Below are 18,803 nucleotides of genomic sequence, written 5' to 3'. Positions count from 1 at the left end.
ATGTGTCAAAGGGATTAAGAGTGGTAACTTAAACTGCAAGAGTCTACCTCATAGTAAATAAAGAAAACATGACACTAGCTTCAAAGCAAGAGATGCTCAGAAAGTTACAAGTCTTACAGTGAATGAAAATTCAAACATTCTCTGATCTTGATTTAAAGCATCCATTTTAAATCTCTATTACCAGAGCAATTAAATGTTCCATTTTGAAGTTCTTTCAAGAATCCATTAATAACTCTTTAAGATGAGTGAATATAATTTTTAATATGGGTCACATGTGCTTTTATAAAGAACCACCTATTGTAATTAAAATTAAAACTTCATTTAAAGTTTTGTACTGGAACTAAATAATTTAAATTAAAATTAAATAATAGGAACTGATTGATTTTTAGGCAATTCTTCTTTACGAAGTCAATGACATATAAAGCTAACTATTACCTGCATGAATTAGTAAATATTCAATATTTAGAAATATATTGGATATATTACTCTATTACTTATTTGATTATAAAACAATAGCTGAAAATACATAACCACGCAAACTGCCTATTTCATATACTAAACTGGAATCAAAATTCTACTGCCTAAGATACTTCTCCACCTAAATAATATTGAATCTGTCCAATGTCTCACCTTTCACAAAAAAGTTTCTTGGTGTAATGACTAGATATAAGATGTAGTACTGTACTTATTACAATTTTGTGGAAATTGTTGTGGGACATTTGAGAACATTGTGAAATTGGCAATGTATTCAATTTGCATTAATTTAAGTACATATATGCTTTGGAAACATTATTTGGAAAGCATAGAAATTGAAAGCAGTTTGACTAAGAACAGGAAACAGAAAATCTACCTTCTTCCTACTTTAACACAAGTTTACTGTGGTCACTAAAACAAATAGTAAATCTTGTCCAAAACAGATATCTATATTATTTAAAATATGCAATTCCAAGTTTACTCACAAAGAGTTTAAGTCATAAAAAATGTTTTTCTTGATTTTTTACTCCATTTATTTTCTTATAAATCTTTACTTCTGTAATTTAGTGCTATTCTTGGATCAACCTTAATAATTCATCATAGATCAAAGTTTTAATTTTGTTTCAAATTTCCAACAAAGAACTAAAGAAATAAATAAAAATAGAATAGTCGGCATAGGAAAAAAATATTTAAACAAAATTGGGTAAAAGATGTAAAGCTAAATTTAATTTATAAAACACAGGCAGAATATTTTGTTTAATTATGCCTCTGTGAAATATTGTGACACAGTAAACAATTGTGACTGATTGTTTTTTCTTTTCTGATTCAATCCAAGGACTTTAAACTTTGTCCACTAAATCTTGATAATATGGCTATTCAAGTAGAGCATAACTCTCACTTTCATTCATTTTTCTTTATTCACAAGATATTTATTTTAGTACTTATTCTGTGTATATATACAGACTCATGATAGCCTGCCTGAGAAAACTATATGTTCAAATAATTCTAAGGTTATGTGATAGATGCAATATTAGATTTGAGAATTCTAATGTTGACTTTTTATCGTATCTGCTCTATCCCTGCATTTTCCATCAAAATATCATAAGGTGTCTTTGGAGAATTCACATTTCCTTGTTTTCAACAGATGTGTAATTTGGTTCCCAAATGTCTCAAGCCACTTAAGACTGTCCCACTCTCCAGGGCACAGGATTGGTCAGGAGCAGGCATGTAACTCTATGTGGACCAATCAGAGGAAATCTATGGCTTATATTCAAGCTCTCTGGGGGGTAGCTTCCTTCTACTGGGCAATGTGATGGTGTAATTAAACTTCACCTGAAAGTGTCCCCACTTACGGACTGTACAGTCACACTGCCAATAAATTATTCATTCTTTACTTAGCAGGTTTGGGTAATTTTTTTCTTTAACTTGCAAATAATAATAATAATAAAAAACAACCTGTAATGATACATGCACAATCCAAATTCAAAGAGATGGCACAAGAGAGAACATGAGTGTCTCTAAAGGGTTAGCACATCCTAGAGGGCATAATGATGCTATTTTCATTAAACTAAATAAATAATTTGGAAGAAATAGCCCTCAAATGAATAAATGCACAAATTAGTTCTTTTTCCTTTATGTGTAGACTGATAAAGAGGAAAATATTTCTCATCTCTGATGTTCACTAGAAATTTGTTTAATATCATACATCCATTAGGGAAAAGTAAAATAATATGCTTATAATTGGATAGAAATTCTTCAGCTGTCACCCGTGATCTTTGGAATGGATTGACAACATTTGGCTATGGATAAACCATTCTTCTTTCTATGATTTTAAAGGAAGGCATTTAGACACAGAGCATTACCGAAACAAAGTTTTTAAGGTCAGGAGAGAGATTTCTGGATGAAATAATCTTTGTTTATTTGACAAACATTTATTGAACAAAGCAGAGAGGTAGATCTTAGGATAAGAACTGTAAGTCTAATGGGAGAGACACAGAAATGAAGACAATTTTAATAGAGTGATAGCTATCATGGAAGATCAATTCTCATCTAGTGGGAAAAGGGACAGAAAAAAGGTAACAAATGAGGTGAGACTCAAAAAGTATCGAGAAAAATGGGAGTGGAGCAGCATGTAAAAAGGCACATAGTTTAAAAAAGAACCTTGGCATTTGTGTAACTGAGAAGATTTCATTATGTCTGTGCATAAATAAGTGGATTAAAGCTGAGCAAAAAAGTTGGAGAGTCAGAGACCAATGAATAAAGGAACTATACCTTGACAGAGAGTTGAGAAAGGGTTTGTTCTGAATATTGGAAGTAGCTATTCAATAGGTTCTATATTGGGAGTGAAATGATAAGGTTTTCCATTTTGAATAGAGCATTGTGGGAGCTGTGGCACCAGTGATTGGCGGGATCAATTCTGTAGGCCAGGGAGAATCTTCAGGAGGTAACTGATGAGCGTCTACAAATGGCTAAATACATATAGAACAAATCCAGGGCCCTCTGCATGCTTTCAGAGTATTATACAGTGCTTAAAGGCTGAGATTTCAGGCTCCCTGGGTTCAAATCTTTCCAGCTCTGTAGCCTTGGGAAAATTTCTTAGTATCTCTGTATTTTAATATTCTCATCTATAAAATGGAATTTCAAGTACTTATGCCTACTTCATAGAGATGTCATGGGGGGATTAAATAATTTAATATATGTAAAGAACTCAGAGCAGTGCCTGGCCTAAAATAAGTGCCCACTAAGTTAACTATTATTTCAAATATAGTAACTTATTGTTTCTTATTTAAACAGCAACGTAAAAACCTGAATGACCAGAATAACACAGAATAATAAGAATAATGAATCTAAATAAAAAGAATGATAGTAAAATTGAATATTATAATGAATAGATTAATTTATGCTACATATCTAGAACAATGCTTTGATTTCATTGAGTTGGAAGTTACTTCCAAAAATTAAACTATCTTGGACAGTAGTTTGTAGGCTGCAGAGTGGATTCTAGGCAACTCTGGGAATTCCTAAAATTAACTACAAAATATCCCGTTATTTTTGTCTTGAGAGAGTGTTCAAAACTTGCACCCAATTCCCCCCTCAAAATCAACCAAAAAAAAAAAAAAAAAGTGAAAACCAGTATTTTAGGAGAAAGCCAGATTGTAAAAATGTATAGACGTGTCCTAGCAAAATGATAATTTGATTCATGTTCATTTTTATTTTTTTGTTATAATAAAGTTGTGATTATCTATGGCTCATTAAAACACAAAAAGTAAATACTATCATTTGAATCACATAATAATTAGTACTATCATTTGAATCACAAAATAATATAGTGCTGATAATTGATGAGATTCTGTGCCACAGAAATAATCTGGTTATTCTAAGTTAACATTTTAATTATTTTCTATGGTTACTGAAGTCTTTTCTTCAGACTTTCCCAACACCCATCATGTTTGTCAACTGGAAAAATTAGTATTTATGGACTCCTCATGGAGTCAGAAGGCTCCAAAATAATCTCTAATCTCTGTTTTTTGTTTTTTGTTTTTTTTTTCTTTGCTATAGTATGACAATTTTCTGTAACTTTAAAGAACAGATTGTAAAACTCATCATATGCTGGGCAGTGGTAAAGTGGCAGGTACTATACACTGTCTCTGAATTAAATGATAGATCCTCTGTACATGCCTGGAAAATTTTTCAAACTATGGTAAGTATCACAATTCTCCTCTGCCTCTGCTTAACTCCTTACATTAATTAGCACAGATTCCCCACTTGACAAAAGCTCCATACCACTGAATTAGAACACCAGCATTTTAGCATAGTACCTCATTTTAAAGTAATAAAAAATCCTATTATTTTTTGGAATTAATTCTTGAATTCTCCAAGACCACTTAAAAAAATTAAACTCAAATATCTGTAACGTGCACTTAATAGATAAACACAACAATTATCCAATCAAATAACTAAATTGCAAAGTAAAGAGAATAATGTTTTAAATTGTCACCATCATTATACTAGAAGAGTCATATTGCTTTTAGTCAATATAACTGCCAGATAATATACAACCTGGCTTTGTTTATTTTCCTTTTGCTCAAAATTATTTTTAGTTAATGTATATATTTTTTCCTTCTTAAATGTGCTTGACACATGCTTTAGTTTCACTCTTATTTAATCCTACACCTTTAGAATGGAAGGGATTTATTTTATATGAGATCATCAAAACCCAAAGCAGCTAAGCAATTATCCCAACTACTGAGCAGAGTTGGGCCTAAAGCCCAGCTCTTCTGAGTCTACTCAACTTCTTTTCCAAGCCTCCCACACTGCTTCCTGATGTGTGCCATGTCCTGTCCCCAAGTGGATGAATGAAATGAAAGCATGTGACCACCTACCCACACACCTTGGCAGAGGTGCACTCCACACACGACGGCCCCCACCCAGGCAGGTAAGCTTGGTTGCACCTTCTAAGCGATATCCTGGGAAGCAGGAAAAAGTCAGAGAGTCCCCAACTCCAAAGTGGAAACCAATTCTTCGGCTGAAGGCAGGTACACCAGGATCATCACATGGCTCTAGATCATATTCTGAGACATGAAGAGGCAGGGTTAATTTGTGAGAATTTGGGTAAGTACTCAACAATTATTCACCAAGAATAAAAAGTGCTACTATTAAAAAATAGACCAATATATATTTTCTTCAAACTCTTGTGACAGTTATATAGATTGTTTTCATTTGTACTATGAGCTCTTTTATGACAAATAGTATGGAATTATAGAATTTTAAAATAGACATTTATAATATATAACAGAATAAAATAAGATGGTCCATTTCAAAACTGTCATTTTGGGAGTATGAAATTATTTTATTGGATACTTCTAATTGCTAAAATCAGTTCTTGCACACTTTTCAAAGGTGCTTTTTGGTAATATCTATCTATCTGTCTCTCTCTATATATATATATATAAATATAACCAATATCAAAGGGTTACATGTTTGGAAAGTTTATCATAGCCAATTTCACCTTTAAAAGATATCTCAGTAAGGAAAAACAAAAATTTTCCTATTTTCAATTTATAAACCATGCTTTATTGTGATGGAATATAAAATAAGATTCTATAAAGTACTATAAATCTCAGGAAGAAAATGCCAAATCTAGTAAAAAGTAAAGGAATAATACTTGACTTATTGCTGTATTTGGGGATTATGTATCCAAGATACCAGTCCTAATAAAAACATTTTGTATTTGCTCTATCCTTTAAAGTCAACTCTTTCAAATTTTAATATATGGGTACAATTGTACTCTAGTTGCCAAAAGTCTCCTGATCCATTATTAAGTCCTTGATTTTGTCGCAGGGTGTTGGAGATTAATCATCTTCCCCCAAAAACATGTCCAGGTCTCAACCCTTGGTCCTGTGGGTGTAAACCTGTTTGAAAATAGGACCTTTGATGATGCTATTTGTTAAGGTGTGCCCAAATTGGAAGATGGTGGGCCGTAAACCAATATGACTGAAGTTCTTATCACCAAAGGAAATGGGGCACAGAAAGAGAAGGCATAGTAGAACAAGGAAACTGAATGTGACAGAACCCGGAAGAGAAGGACGCTGTCATGTGTACTGCCATGTGACAGAAAAGACAAGGATCTTCAAAGATTGGCAGCCAGCCACAAGACATCAATCCCAACCCCTGGAGGAAGCAAGCCTTCTAGCCTGTGACATCATGAGCCAAAAATACCTGTTGTTAAGCCAATCCACTGTGTGGTGTTTGTGCTAGCAGCTAAGAAACTAAAACTGTGGGAAATTAGGAGGAGTGCAGGGGAGTGGCTATTAGTTTAGTTTCCTCCTTCTTGCTGTTCCCTCAGTCTGTGAGACTCAGATTAGGGGTTGGAATAGTGGACAGAGCATTAGAAAAGAGACAGACCTGGAAGATCAATTAAAGGATGAGCATTATTGCAACGTGGGGGAAAACTAGGACAGTTTTCCAGATTGTGGTGGTAGAGAAAACATGTAACACATGATGCTAATCTTTATTTAAAAAATATTGCCTTTATCTTCTAATATCCAACTATCATTTTAAGTTCTGTTAACTACAAATTATGGATTCAGTATTTTCAATAAACAAGTTAAATCCAACCCATCCTTTTTTTTTCCTTCAATATTTTTCAAATCTAATTCTTCTTATCTACTTCTTCTATTACCTGTATTATTACCACAGCCCCATAACTGTACTTCCTGCCTAAATTCTCATTCACTTAACTTACTGATCAATCTCTGAAGCACATGCCTTCTGCATTATCTTTATTCTGCTCTTCATTTAAGCAGAAATTTTCTCTGAATCTCTAAGATATTCAAATTAATCTGACCACTCTCTAAAGATACTTATTTTTGCCCAAGAAAGAAAACAAAAATAGACAATATTATTTAATTCAACAAGCAGTTATTGGAAAACTATCATACAGAAAACATAATAATAGAATCTATAGGAAATACTAACATAGACATGTCGGAACCCAGTCACCTTTATTTCATGTCTTACAGATGTCGTTCTCCTCCTACCTAAGGTTATTTTCTGTATATACTTTGAATTCAAATAATCTTTCCTAGCATTTCTTAAAAACCAATATAAAACTCTTGCTGAGAGAATAATTTGGTATTCTTTTATGCTATACATATTTTATCACATAGAGGAAATCCATAATATCATGAGTCTTTGCTTTGCATGTAGTTCTGTTTCATAGTTCATATGATGTACTCTGAATGCAAAGCCTCATGCAATACCGTGAGATTCAAAGGTGTTATCAGTTTCAGCCACCTATATCAGGATATGTAAGGATTCTATTATATTGTCCCTTGTTCACTATTATACAATGTATATTGGCACTGTGTAAATTTCCACTTAATTCATTTAACAATAATAACAACAACAAAAAGTACTGGTCTCAATATTGTGGGATTGAGAAAGCCTTCTTGAACCAAAAAGGGGAAGTGAAATGAAACAAAATAAAGTTTCAGTGGCTGAGAGATCTCAAATAGAGTCGAGAGGCCATTCTGCATGTTATTCTTATGCATTATATAGATATCCCTTTTTAGTTTTTAGTCTATTAGGATAGCTAGAAGGAAATACTTGAAACTGTTGAACTGCAACCCAGTAGCCTTGATTCTTGAAGATGACTGTATAATTATATAGCATGCACTGTGTGATTGTGTGATTATGAAAACTTTGTGGCTCCACTCCCTTAATACAGTGTATGGACAGATGAATAGAAAAAGGAGGACAAAAAGTAAATGAATAATATGGAGGGATGGGGGTGATGGGATGTTTTGGGTGTTCTTTTCCACTTCAACTTTTATTCTTATTCTTTTTTGTGTATAGTAATGAAAATATCAAAAATTGAATGTGGTGATGAATGCACAACTATATTATGGTGCTATGAAAAATTGTACACTGGGGATGACTGCATGGTATGTGAATATATCTCAATCAAATTGAATTTAAAAAATAGTATTGGTCTCAAGAGTCCATCTTCTCTCTAACTCAAGGATTTTGTCCTTATCATTTCCCTTTCTTTGCCTCCCTCAAATATTTGGCTCATTCTCATCCACATAAAAAAAAAAAAAAAAAAAAAAACATGTGCTCAGGGCCCATCTTAAGAATGATATAAACAAACCCAACCAAACCAAACAAACAAATGAATATAAAACACTCTATGGACCTCAGAATCTCTCTGCCATCACACTATTTCTTCAGTTATCTTTTGTACCAACTCTTCCAAAGAGCTATGTGTGTCTTCTACTTTCATGTCTTCTCTTCCCAGCCCCTCTTCAACTCATCTGTTCAGGTTTTCTTCCACAGCCCTCCAATTAATCAGTTTTTTTTTTTTTTTTTACCAGAACAACAGGGATCTCCAGAAGCCAAATACAGTGATCAACTCTCATTTCTCTTACTTGAGTTCTAAGTAGATTTTGATACAGTTGAACACTTCCTCCTTTCTTTAAAGGTTTCCTTCTCTTGCCTTCCAGGATACTGCTTTCCTCCTCAGGAAATGGTATGGGTCCCATCTTCTCAGGTTGCTGGTATGAATCCTTCCCATCTTCTCAACATGAAAATGCTGTGCCCCAGAGCTTAAACCTAAGAACTTTTTCTCTTTTATTTATACCCACTCCCTAGATTATCAAGCCCCATGCATTAATTCCCTCATACACAAAGATGACTCAAATATTTTCTTCTCTAATTTGACTCTCTTACCTTTGAAATCAAGACTCTTAGCAACTCCCTTGGTATGTAATAAGCATTTCATACCTAAAATATCCAAAAATAAAAACATATGTTTTCCCCCAAAATGCTTCACTCAATTGTTTGCCATATAAAATATGGTACTCTTGTTCACTCAGGCCAAAAATGTAGAGATTATTTTTGATCCCACTGTATATTTCTTACTACTCATACTGTCCCAGCCAATCTGGTCAGCTCTACCCCTAGCTCCACCCTAACTCCAGCACCATCACCCTTGTCTAAGCCACCATCACTTGCGAGGATTATGTGTGACAGGCTCCTATCTAATCTTCTTGTTTTAAGGCCACATATTACTTAGACTGAGCTTTGGAAAAGGTCAGATCATGCTAAACTCTGTTCAAATCCTTCCAATAGCTTTCCATTACATTCAAAATTAACAACCAAATTACTTACATGACCTACAAAGCCTTACATGATCTGCCTTCATACCTCACTAACTTCATACTCTACCATTTCCTCTCTCAATTTCAGGGATCCTGCCACATGGACCTCCCTGTTTATCCCTAACCCTGCCTGGCACACTTCATGCTTTTCCTTCTGCTGAGAACACTCTCCTCTACCACATATCGCCCTGGCTTTTTCTTTCACTTCATTGTAGTTTTCTGCTTATCAGAGAGAGCTTCCCTGACAACTCTGCATAAATCAGCATTTTTTCTCTCTATCTCTTTAACCTGTTTTATTCTTTCTCATAGCACTTCCCACTACTATCTCCCCCACTGGAATACAGGCTCCACGAAGCCAGGTACTTTGCTTTCTTCACTGTTATATTTCCAGAGCCTAGAATTACGCTTGACATATTATAGATGTTCAGTAAATATTTGTTGAATGAAAAAATAGTAGAAGAATGCATGTACTATACTGTTTCCTGGGCACTGATGGTTCAGCAATGAAAGAGACACAGTACCTTCATTTGAGGAGGGGTCATAGTATGGTGAAACAGAAAAATAAATGAGGAAAATACATCATTTGTTTATATAAATAGTGGTATGGAATTGAGGAGGAAAATAATCTGCTAAGAAAGAGAGAGAAAGGTGTGTAGAACAAATCATATTTGACGTGGATGAAAGAAGTTTGGTCTGGTGAAGGATGAAGAAAAGGCCATTGAATGAACGGAAAATTGCATATGCAAAGGAAAAAAGTTGCCCAGGTTCTCATGGTTTGAAGAGAAAAATCAGTAATCTATGTTAACTCACAGCAAGTTGGCATTTAAGAAGTAGAATCCTATTAGGAGTGGTGGAAGGAAGCTTGGAGTATCTAGGGTAACCTTTTATCTATCAAAGCTGAAACCAAATATAGAGTAAGGACGGTCTGTAGCTCTATCTAAACATATTTGAATATGGAACTCTTTTCTCACAATATTCCATTAACTTTTGCAGAAATATTGACTGTGAAATTCAATTGGGAAATGCTGCTTAATAAAATCTTCAGAATGCTAGAAATAAACTAGGTTACCAGGAAAAAAGGGACAATATAAAAGAATATTAATTGCATTTTATACAAACATCAGAAAAGTCCTCAGAAGGATAAACTCTTCATTTGCATAATAAAGTTGCTATTTATTTGGACAGTTGAAAAATGAACTACATTGTATTAGTGCCACTGGCAATCGTGCACATTAGGAGAGTCTTTGAAATCGCAGCCCAGTTTCAAGACAAAATCTCTCCAAATGAAATTATTCCTTTAGCACATGTAAAGAATATGTTTAATTTAAGCCTGGCTTTGCAATCAAAGGCATGTTATTCTGTTGTTTAAAAGTCTCTCTGTCCTTGTGACACATTTAAGTGATTTCTTCTCAAAGCTTAATTTATCATTTTCCATAGGTTGTGTATAAATGAATTGTTCTAAGTGTTCCCAAAGTGTTAGCACTTTAGCTGTAACATTAGAAAATATTCTAAAAGTTCACCAAAGAGCTTTGAAGACCAAAAAAGTGTGCTTTGTTTTTGCTCTTGTGGTTCACTTGCTTCTTTCTTAGGGAGTTTATTAAAGGAGAAAGTCAGATCTAGAGTTGTGTTCTGACTTTTGGTAATCAAAAGCCAGTGTCAGCACTGTGCTGAGAGCAACAGAATTAAGAAATAGACGGGTAAAATAAGTTAAAATTTCAGAGATGCATGAGAAACATCTATGAAAGAGATTTGCAAACTTACATCACTGCCATTTTCTTTCTTTGGTGCATTTTAAAATTCATTTTGTACTATGATGAAAGTGAGAATGGAGGGGAATAATCTCATGGTGATACTAATTGAGATCAACAAGGGGAGAAGAGAAAGGCGGGGGTGGGAGGGTGGGCGGTATAGATACCAGAGTTAGAAAGATTTAAGTCTTTGACATATAAAGTGCCCAATTTCATGAGTGTTGCCAATTATGGCAAATTTCCAAGAAATCAAGTAATCTGAGCCAGTCCTGAAAGCTCCACTTATGTAGTGTAATACCAGGAAAAATCAACAATCATAGATTAAGATAATTCATGATGATTAGAGGGAGTATAAAGTAGTTCAGAATGTCATAAAATCCCTGGATTTTTTTTTCTTTAAGACAATATTTAATATTTTATATTTCTTAATGAGCTCATATATATTTAGAAAGTAATTATTAAGCCCCGACTAGGTATCAGATACAGGAATAGTGCTGCAGGTAATGTCAACATGCAGCAAATGGAATCCCCTTTATCAAGAGTTTTATTTTCAGTACAGGAGATAAGATATAGAAATATTGTAAAAGAAATCTCATAAGGGCATCAAAAATTATTAAGGACCTCATGGGAGTTTAAAATTAGAAGGAATCCCATGGGATTATGGGACTTAGGGACCATCTTAGAAAGATTACATTAAATCTGGGTTATGAAGTATGGGGTGGGGAAAAAAAAAAAACTTGTTTTCAAAACATCACACAAATACAAACTAGTGTAATTGCCTAAACGCACTAGTAACATTGGTGCAGCAGTTCCCATCCCGACTGTGGCTCACCACAAGCAAAGTTTCCTCAGGGATTTTGAATGAATGGAGGAAGAAAAATAAGGGAGAAAGGCATTTCAGGAGATGATAGAGACATGTACAATTTTGCAGGGATAAGAATTTGCAAATTATGTAAAGCAAAGTGAGATTTCCGGGATGCCAGGCTGATATCCTTGCATCCTTCATGGAGGCTCAGCCTCTTCCACCCCACTTAACAATTTCCCAGTTTTTCCAAATATTAACCTCTTCCTCAAGTGTTTCCACCTATGTTTATGAATTCTCATTTTACCTATAATCAGAGAGAGAGAGAAGAAGGGAGGGAAAGAGAGAAAAGGTGGGGGGTGGGGGTGGGGTGGCAGTATTATTGCCAGAGGAGAGAAAGAGCAGAATAGACCAACATACCTGAAAATGTGATATTGAAGCCCTCATAGGAAATTGAAAAATCCGATATAAACCGAAGCTGGGCAGTGAAATTTCCAAACAAACCCGCCTTGATAGTATGAGGCAATACAGATCCAGTGAGTCTGGCAACGGGCTCGGTAAAGCTGCCATCTTCTGTGATTAGTAAGTAGTCATGGGAACTCTCAAGGTGAAAGGTGTGAAAGATCATCTGCACCCCTGAGAAATGGAGAGAGAGACAGATTGGTAGATTCAACCAAAAATGAGTACTTCCTGTGAATTTTTAAGGAACTTCATATCCTTTCTCCTTGATTGTAAACAATTTATAGTAAAAAGATATGAGTAACCAACTTATTATACTGAAAAAAATGTATTACAAATATACCTAAAATACACTAGAGCACCCATTTCAATGTCTATGCCACACACACACACACACACACACACACACACACACACACACACACACCAAAACATAATGATCTTGAAATACTATAACTTCAACTGGCTTCTTCTTAGTTAATCCAATAGCATTAAAGTATATTAAATTCAATGTTTAGCATCTTCTATAATTATTCTCTAATCACTTTTGCATGGGGGCTACTTGTAATTAGTAGTTGTATGCCAAAAATCCAGGTGGCACTATTTTGCCAATTGATAAGCAAATCGCTTTTCTCTCCCTCTCTCTCCCTTTATCTTTCTCCCTGCCTCTCACCTTCCCCAAACCCAGCATGGGAAAACAATACCAGCATTATCTGGTATCTATTCTTCTTACACTTTCTTTGGACTCATATATACTTTAACTATAGCAAACAGATGCTGAAAAGTAATGAAGTTATAGGCAACTGGGGTCATAGACATGAAAGTCTTGTATTTATATATTTTCTTAATATGTAAACCTAACTTTGAAGTTTGAGAGGAAAATACAGAGAATAGGGTGGAAAAGGGTGGTTTTAAAAAAGGAATGTGAGAAAAAGGGGCAAAGCAGCAAAAATAAATAAAAGTTTCAGAATATATAATATCTAAAATATGACAGATGTTTATAATGAATCGTCTTTTTGAAGGGTCCTGGGCACTTAGAGCATTCATCCCATTGAGGCCCTAGACCAGAGAGCTTTCCCACTTACACCAAACACGGATCCTCTCAAATTTTTGGCTTGGATAGGTATAGTATATAAACTTACACCATTGAGTTAAAACTTCCTTGAAAAGATTATTTCATTTGCCTTGTGTATGTATGCATATATATATATCTCCTCATATTAATAAATCCACAAAGTTTTATTTCTGGATTTCCATAGTGAAAATGAGTAAAATTTACTATGATAGGTGATATTTAATGACATACATATTTTTATGTTTACAAAACCTTAGTCACTCACAATCCTATTTATACTTTATCCTTAATTTTCTTTAGGACTTAGTTATTCTTCATTGTATATTCCTGGTGGCACAGTGTAACAGTGTATATAATGAAATATATTAATTTATTGTGAAGCTGAATTCGAATCTGGAAAAACAAAATCTATATTATATCTTTGTGATCAAAATTCTGAATAGACTACTTAAAAAATTGAAATTTAGCCAAAAATAGAAATCCAGCATACACTCTTAAATCCAAGGTTTACAAGCTACCTTTCTAGCACAAAATGAATGTTTTCTGAGTCTTCAATATACTCATCTGTAAAATGAATAATTTCCAGTTCATAAAATATCCCTGGAATATGTGAATATAAACCATTTATTATATGCAATAATATTGGGCAAATATAAAATGTAAACAATATCCTAGATTTCTCATAGAAATTAGTTCAGCCTATTTCTTATTTTCCTTTTATTTAATCAATATTCATATTTCATTTAATTTATTCCTCTATTTCTCACCATTATACCTGATTTCAAGTTTAAATTCACATGCATACATCCAAGTTATCTGATAACAGAACAAAATAAGGAATCTTTTGCTTGTAGCACCGATAGTTTAAAGATCATTTTTATTTTCAAATTTTTAACATATCAAAATTAACAGTTGAAATAAATGTGAGGAAATTAATTATCTCACTAGTTCACAGACTGATACTTTTTCTGTGCTCACAGTTTTTATCTGATTAATTGCATATTTGAAATCTACATCGTATCCTTACCCTTCCCATGAGATACTTCAATAGTCCATGTACAGTTTAGAGAGTTTGGATAAAAATCTGGAAACCCAGGAGAAAGGACTGTTCCACTCTTCCCATGGATGTAGCCTCCACACAGGGCTTAAAATAATAAGTAAAGATTATATTACTACTAAAGTTTCACAATGATTGCTAGCATAAGAATTATTTTAAAAGGACATTTAATTTTCTATGACTGAAAGATCTAATGTCATGTCCCTGGAAAACAAAACAAAACCAAAACTTTATTTTACTTGCAATTATAACATGCCAATTCATAAATAGGTATCCTAAACAGTATATAACCTGGAAAAATAACCAAGAGTCAGGCATAGCATGTAAACTAGAACCCGAGTTAGCGCACAGACAGAGCTGCTGGAATACTGTAAGTTTGCGTTTTTATTACAGATACTGGTCTCAGTAGCACTTCATATATAGGCATGTCTATCTATATTCTCATTTGAGTAAAGCTACAAATATAGCTGCATTCAATTTGAATTGCATTAATCTATTTCTTCCTGCACTGTAGCATCTTTTCTAGGTAGTTGTAAAACATTCAGTAAATTTTTATTTTTGCTATCCTTAAGGCTATAACTTTGAATTTTACTGTTCTATTTATAACACCTATCTAATATCAAAGACCCATTTACATTATATCAGAAATCTCACATGTAGGACTAAGATATCCAGAAACTAGGGAAGGACAAAAAAGCTGACATATTTTGATATCTTTCCCAAGAGAGTTGAAGTAAATTGTCTAACCACTTTTCTTCACATCTTCATAATGACACTTCTATCTTCAATCATTTATCCATTCACCCATTCAAAAATATTGACTAAGGAATTTACTACTATTTTCAAAGCACTGTTCCATGTTCTGGACAGACAACAGTGAATAAGACAAGTCCCTGTTTTTCCAGAGTTTACATTCTCGTTGGGGAGGCAAATGCTTTACAAAGAAGGCAACAGCTAAGCATGACTTGTTCTAAGCACAAGAACCTTAAATTGGTCTTAAATTCAAAGGAGGCTACATGATTAGAGTACAGTGAACTGGTTACACAGCAAAGAGATGCACACACGTCCACTCAGGTGTTCATTCCCAGGCTGTTGAATATTGAGCAGGTGATAAAAGGATGGAGGGGATAGAAAAGGTCAGAGTCAACACAGTGTTAACAGATTATCCCTGTGATGGCATGTCTGATGCAGCTTCTGCTGCCAATTCACAGCAGGGTCCTTGGGTTCCTGTCAGTCTTTCAAGTCAAGTGCAGAGACCTCCTATGGATTCTTATAAACACTGTCACCCCAACCATTCTTTTCCTTCATCCCTCACTTCCTCAGTCCCTGCCCATAGTCTTCCAATAAATTTCAAATTTACAGACTCAGTTTTTGCCACATAGAACTGAGAAATCTGATTAAACAAGTTTATTTTTAAATGTGTACTGAATTAAAAGATGGCAAGGGTGGAAGCATGGAAGCATGTACACTATAAAGAGGCTGAGTGATTTTACACATGAGAGATGATGTTGGAAAAGGCAACCGTTTTTACTCTCATCCTGGCAGATAACATTTTCCTTCACTGTGTCCAATCTAAGTTTAACCCCTATAGGATCAAAATTTACATTTGAAATACTGATGGCTTTCTTGACCACAGTTGAATTCCCAACTGCTTGCCAGTTACCCTAGAATATTATCTTTGAGTCATCTCTGATCGCTCCCTCTTTTATACCTACAGGTCTTAATGGCAGTTCTATTCTCCACTTCTCATACTTTCTTTGACTAGTATGTTTCAGGTGGTATTGTATAACTGATATCCTAGCTCTTGTCTCTTCCTTGAAGATATTGCAATGTTAAATCATACAATACAGTGTGTGGTTTGTTTCTTTCTTTCCTCTTTCTTCTTTACCTTTTTGCCTTTACCCTATGATTACAGCAAACCTTAATTAGACTACTTCCATTTCATCATTATTCATGGACCCTTCATGCATTCTGGAAATAATGGATTCTATTTATTTATTTGGGTTAGAATAATGTTTTTCAAAAGAAATCTTACATGGAAACCATGCCGTTTGTATATATTATGCCCCCCAGAAAAAGCCATGTTCTTTGATGCAATCTTGTGGGAGCAGAAATATTAGTGGGGATTAAGTAGGAACGTTTGGATTCGATTGTTTCCATGGAAATATGCCCCATTCCATTGTGGGTGATAACTCTGATTGGATAATTTCCATGGAGGTGTGGCTCTGCCCATTCAGCATGGGCCTTGCATAGTTTACTGGACCACTATATAAGCTCAGACAGAAGGAGCAGGCTTGCTACAGCCAAGAAGGACACTTTGAAGAATGCACAGAAGCTGAGAGAGTAGCTGCAGATGAGAGGCAGTTTGAAGACAGTCATTGAAAGCAGACTCTTGCTCCAGAGAAGCTAAGAGAGGACAAGCGCCCCAAAAGCAACTAAGAGTGACATTTTGCAGAGAAGCTGGAGCCTGGAGAGGAATGTCCTGGGAGAAAGCCATTTTGAAACCAGAACTCTGGAGCAGATGCCAGCCACGTGCCTTCCCAGCTAACAGAGATTTTCCGGACACCATTGGTCATCCTTCAGTGAAGGTACCCTTTGTTGATGAACACTTTATGGCCTTAAGACTGTAACTTTGTAACCAAATAAATCCCCTTTTATAAAAGCCAATCCATTTCTGGTGTTTTGCATTCTGACAGCATTAGCAAACTAGAACAGAAACCAAACAATAAAGAAGGGGAGGGTGTAAATTAGAAGCACTCAGATTGAAGCAAATGAGGCATTCCCAAATCCTGCTGTTTTGACATCCATCTTCACCCCCAAAGAAACCCTTGTGGCCCACTGTGGGTTCCCTGGGCACTGCAGTTTAAAATCTCTGACCTACTCAATTAGGTCTATGCTCATAAGACCAGCATTAAAAGCCTTTGAACTACTTTCTTCAAAACTTGAGTTCTGTTAAAGCATACATATTAAAAACTAATTGGAGACAATTTGGGGAAGATGGCAGAGTAGGTAGCTCCAGGACTCAGGCTTCCACTGGGACAACTACTGTACAAGCAGGAACTATCTGAAACAACTATTTTTAAAGTCCATAGACCAGAAGAACATGGAATAGCATCCAAGGAAGAGTGGGAGGAAGACAATGATAAATTATGGTAAAGGACAGTAAATTGCTCTCTCTGAGTGGTGGCTCCTGGTGCCCATTTCCCACTCTTGTGGCAAGGAGCCATGGGGTTCAGCCTCTGGCTACCTCCCTGGTGACAGCAAGGGATATGAAAATCCTCTTCCCCAATACAAGGGATGGGCATTGCTAATCACTGATCACATCTTTTGATTAGGGATTTTGGATTGCTAGGGGCCCAGCTGTGAGGGTGGCTCTTGTTTCAACCCACCCCCTCAACAAAGACAGCAGTGAGTCACAGAGTCAGAATCTCAAATATAGATTACCTATGTTCATTTAATCCAATTATGTGAGGACAGACCTATTGTGGGTGGGAACTTTTGATTAGACTGTTTCCATGGAGACGTGACCTAGCCCATTCAAGGTGGGTCTTCATCCCCTTGCTGGAGTCCTCCATGAGAGGATAAAAGGAAGAGATATTTTGAAGAGAGTAAAGAGAAGCTAAGAAATGGTAGCACAACATTGTGAATGTAATTAACAGCACTGAAATATTTATCTGAACGTGATTAAAAGGGGAAACATTACATTGTATATATTGTAAAGGAATAAAGATTTTAAAAACCCATGGAAATGCACTAGACAAAACAGTGAACTCTAAATTAAACTGTGTACTGTAGTTAATAGTACAGTTATTAAAATGTGCTATCATCAATTGTAACAAATGTTCACACCAATGCAAAGGGCTAATAACTGGGTGGTATATGGGAATCCTATATTTTATGCATCATTGTTCTGTAAACAATTTATCTAATAAAGAAAAAAATAAAAGGAAAAAACTTAATGAAGCAATGCTATGGAGATATGAAATATAATGATAGAGTGTATCTTTCCTCATGGTAATATAAAATATCATAATTTATTCTTATTTCTTTTTTTCTTTTTTTTGAGACATGATTTTTAAAGTTTTCACTATTCTATTGATACACTATTTACTGCAATAAAAACACATGAAGTTTAATGAATTGCTTAAAATTAGAAAGGGTTATGATGACAATTCTTATAGTTAAGTGAAAATAGTTCAATAATTTATGACTAAAACTCTCATATCAGTCTCTAAAATTGTCCAAAATTTTCAGATTTTTTAACACCCTTTAACCGTAAACTTGTTCGCATCTGAAAAATGTTCCAATGAAACAAAGCCAATAAATTATCTTGCAATTCCCTTAGAAAGTTTAGATTTCAAATTTACATAAATTTAAACTGGGAGACACTGAAAGAGACGACATGTGTAAGGTGCCTCTTTTCCATGAGAGTCTCCAGACACATAAATGGCATCTCCATAGCATCTCATTAAGCAATCAAAAATCATACAAGATTTGCTTTATTAAACCTCCAGGAGTTCTCAAACTA

The 18,803-nt window shown here is 34.8% G+C and overlaps 1 protein-coding gene across 3 annotated transcripts in view; it reads right to left on the bottom strand.

Moving 5' to 3' along the window:
* CSMD1 (CUB and Sushi multiple domains 1) overlaps positions 1-18,803 on the bottom strand; it is a 2,222,584-nt gene that overhangs the window by 454,172 nt on the left and 1,749,609 nt on the right. For all 3 annotated transcript variants that reach the window (XM_037812751.1, XM_037812753.1, XM_037812752.1), the window contains exons 19-21: positions 14,246-14,362; positions 12,105-12,320; positions 4,857-5,045 (exon numbers count right to left, since the gene is read on the bottom strand). In XM_037812751.1, coding sequence (XP_037668679.1) covers positions 4,857-5,045; positions 12,105-12,320; positions 14,246-14,362 — 522 coding nt within the window. The remainder of the gene's footprint in view (positions 1-4,856; positions 5,046-12,104; positions 12,321-14,245; positions 14,363-18,803) is intronic.

The sequence above is a fragment of the Choloepus didactylus genome, chromosome 20 (genome assembly GCF_015220235.1).
Source record: "Choloepus didactylus isolate mChoDid1 chromosome 20, mChoDid1.pri, whole genome shotgun sequence".
Taxonomy (NCBI): domain Eukaryota; kingdom Metazoa; phylum Chordata; class Mammalia; order Pilosa; family Megalonychidae; genus Choloepus; species Choloepus didactylus.
This window is presented reverse-complemented; position numbering and strand designations above follow the sequence as displayed.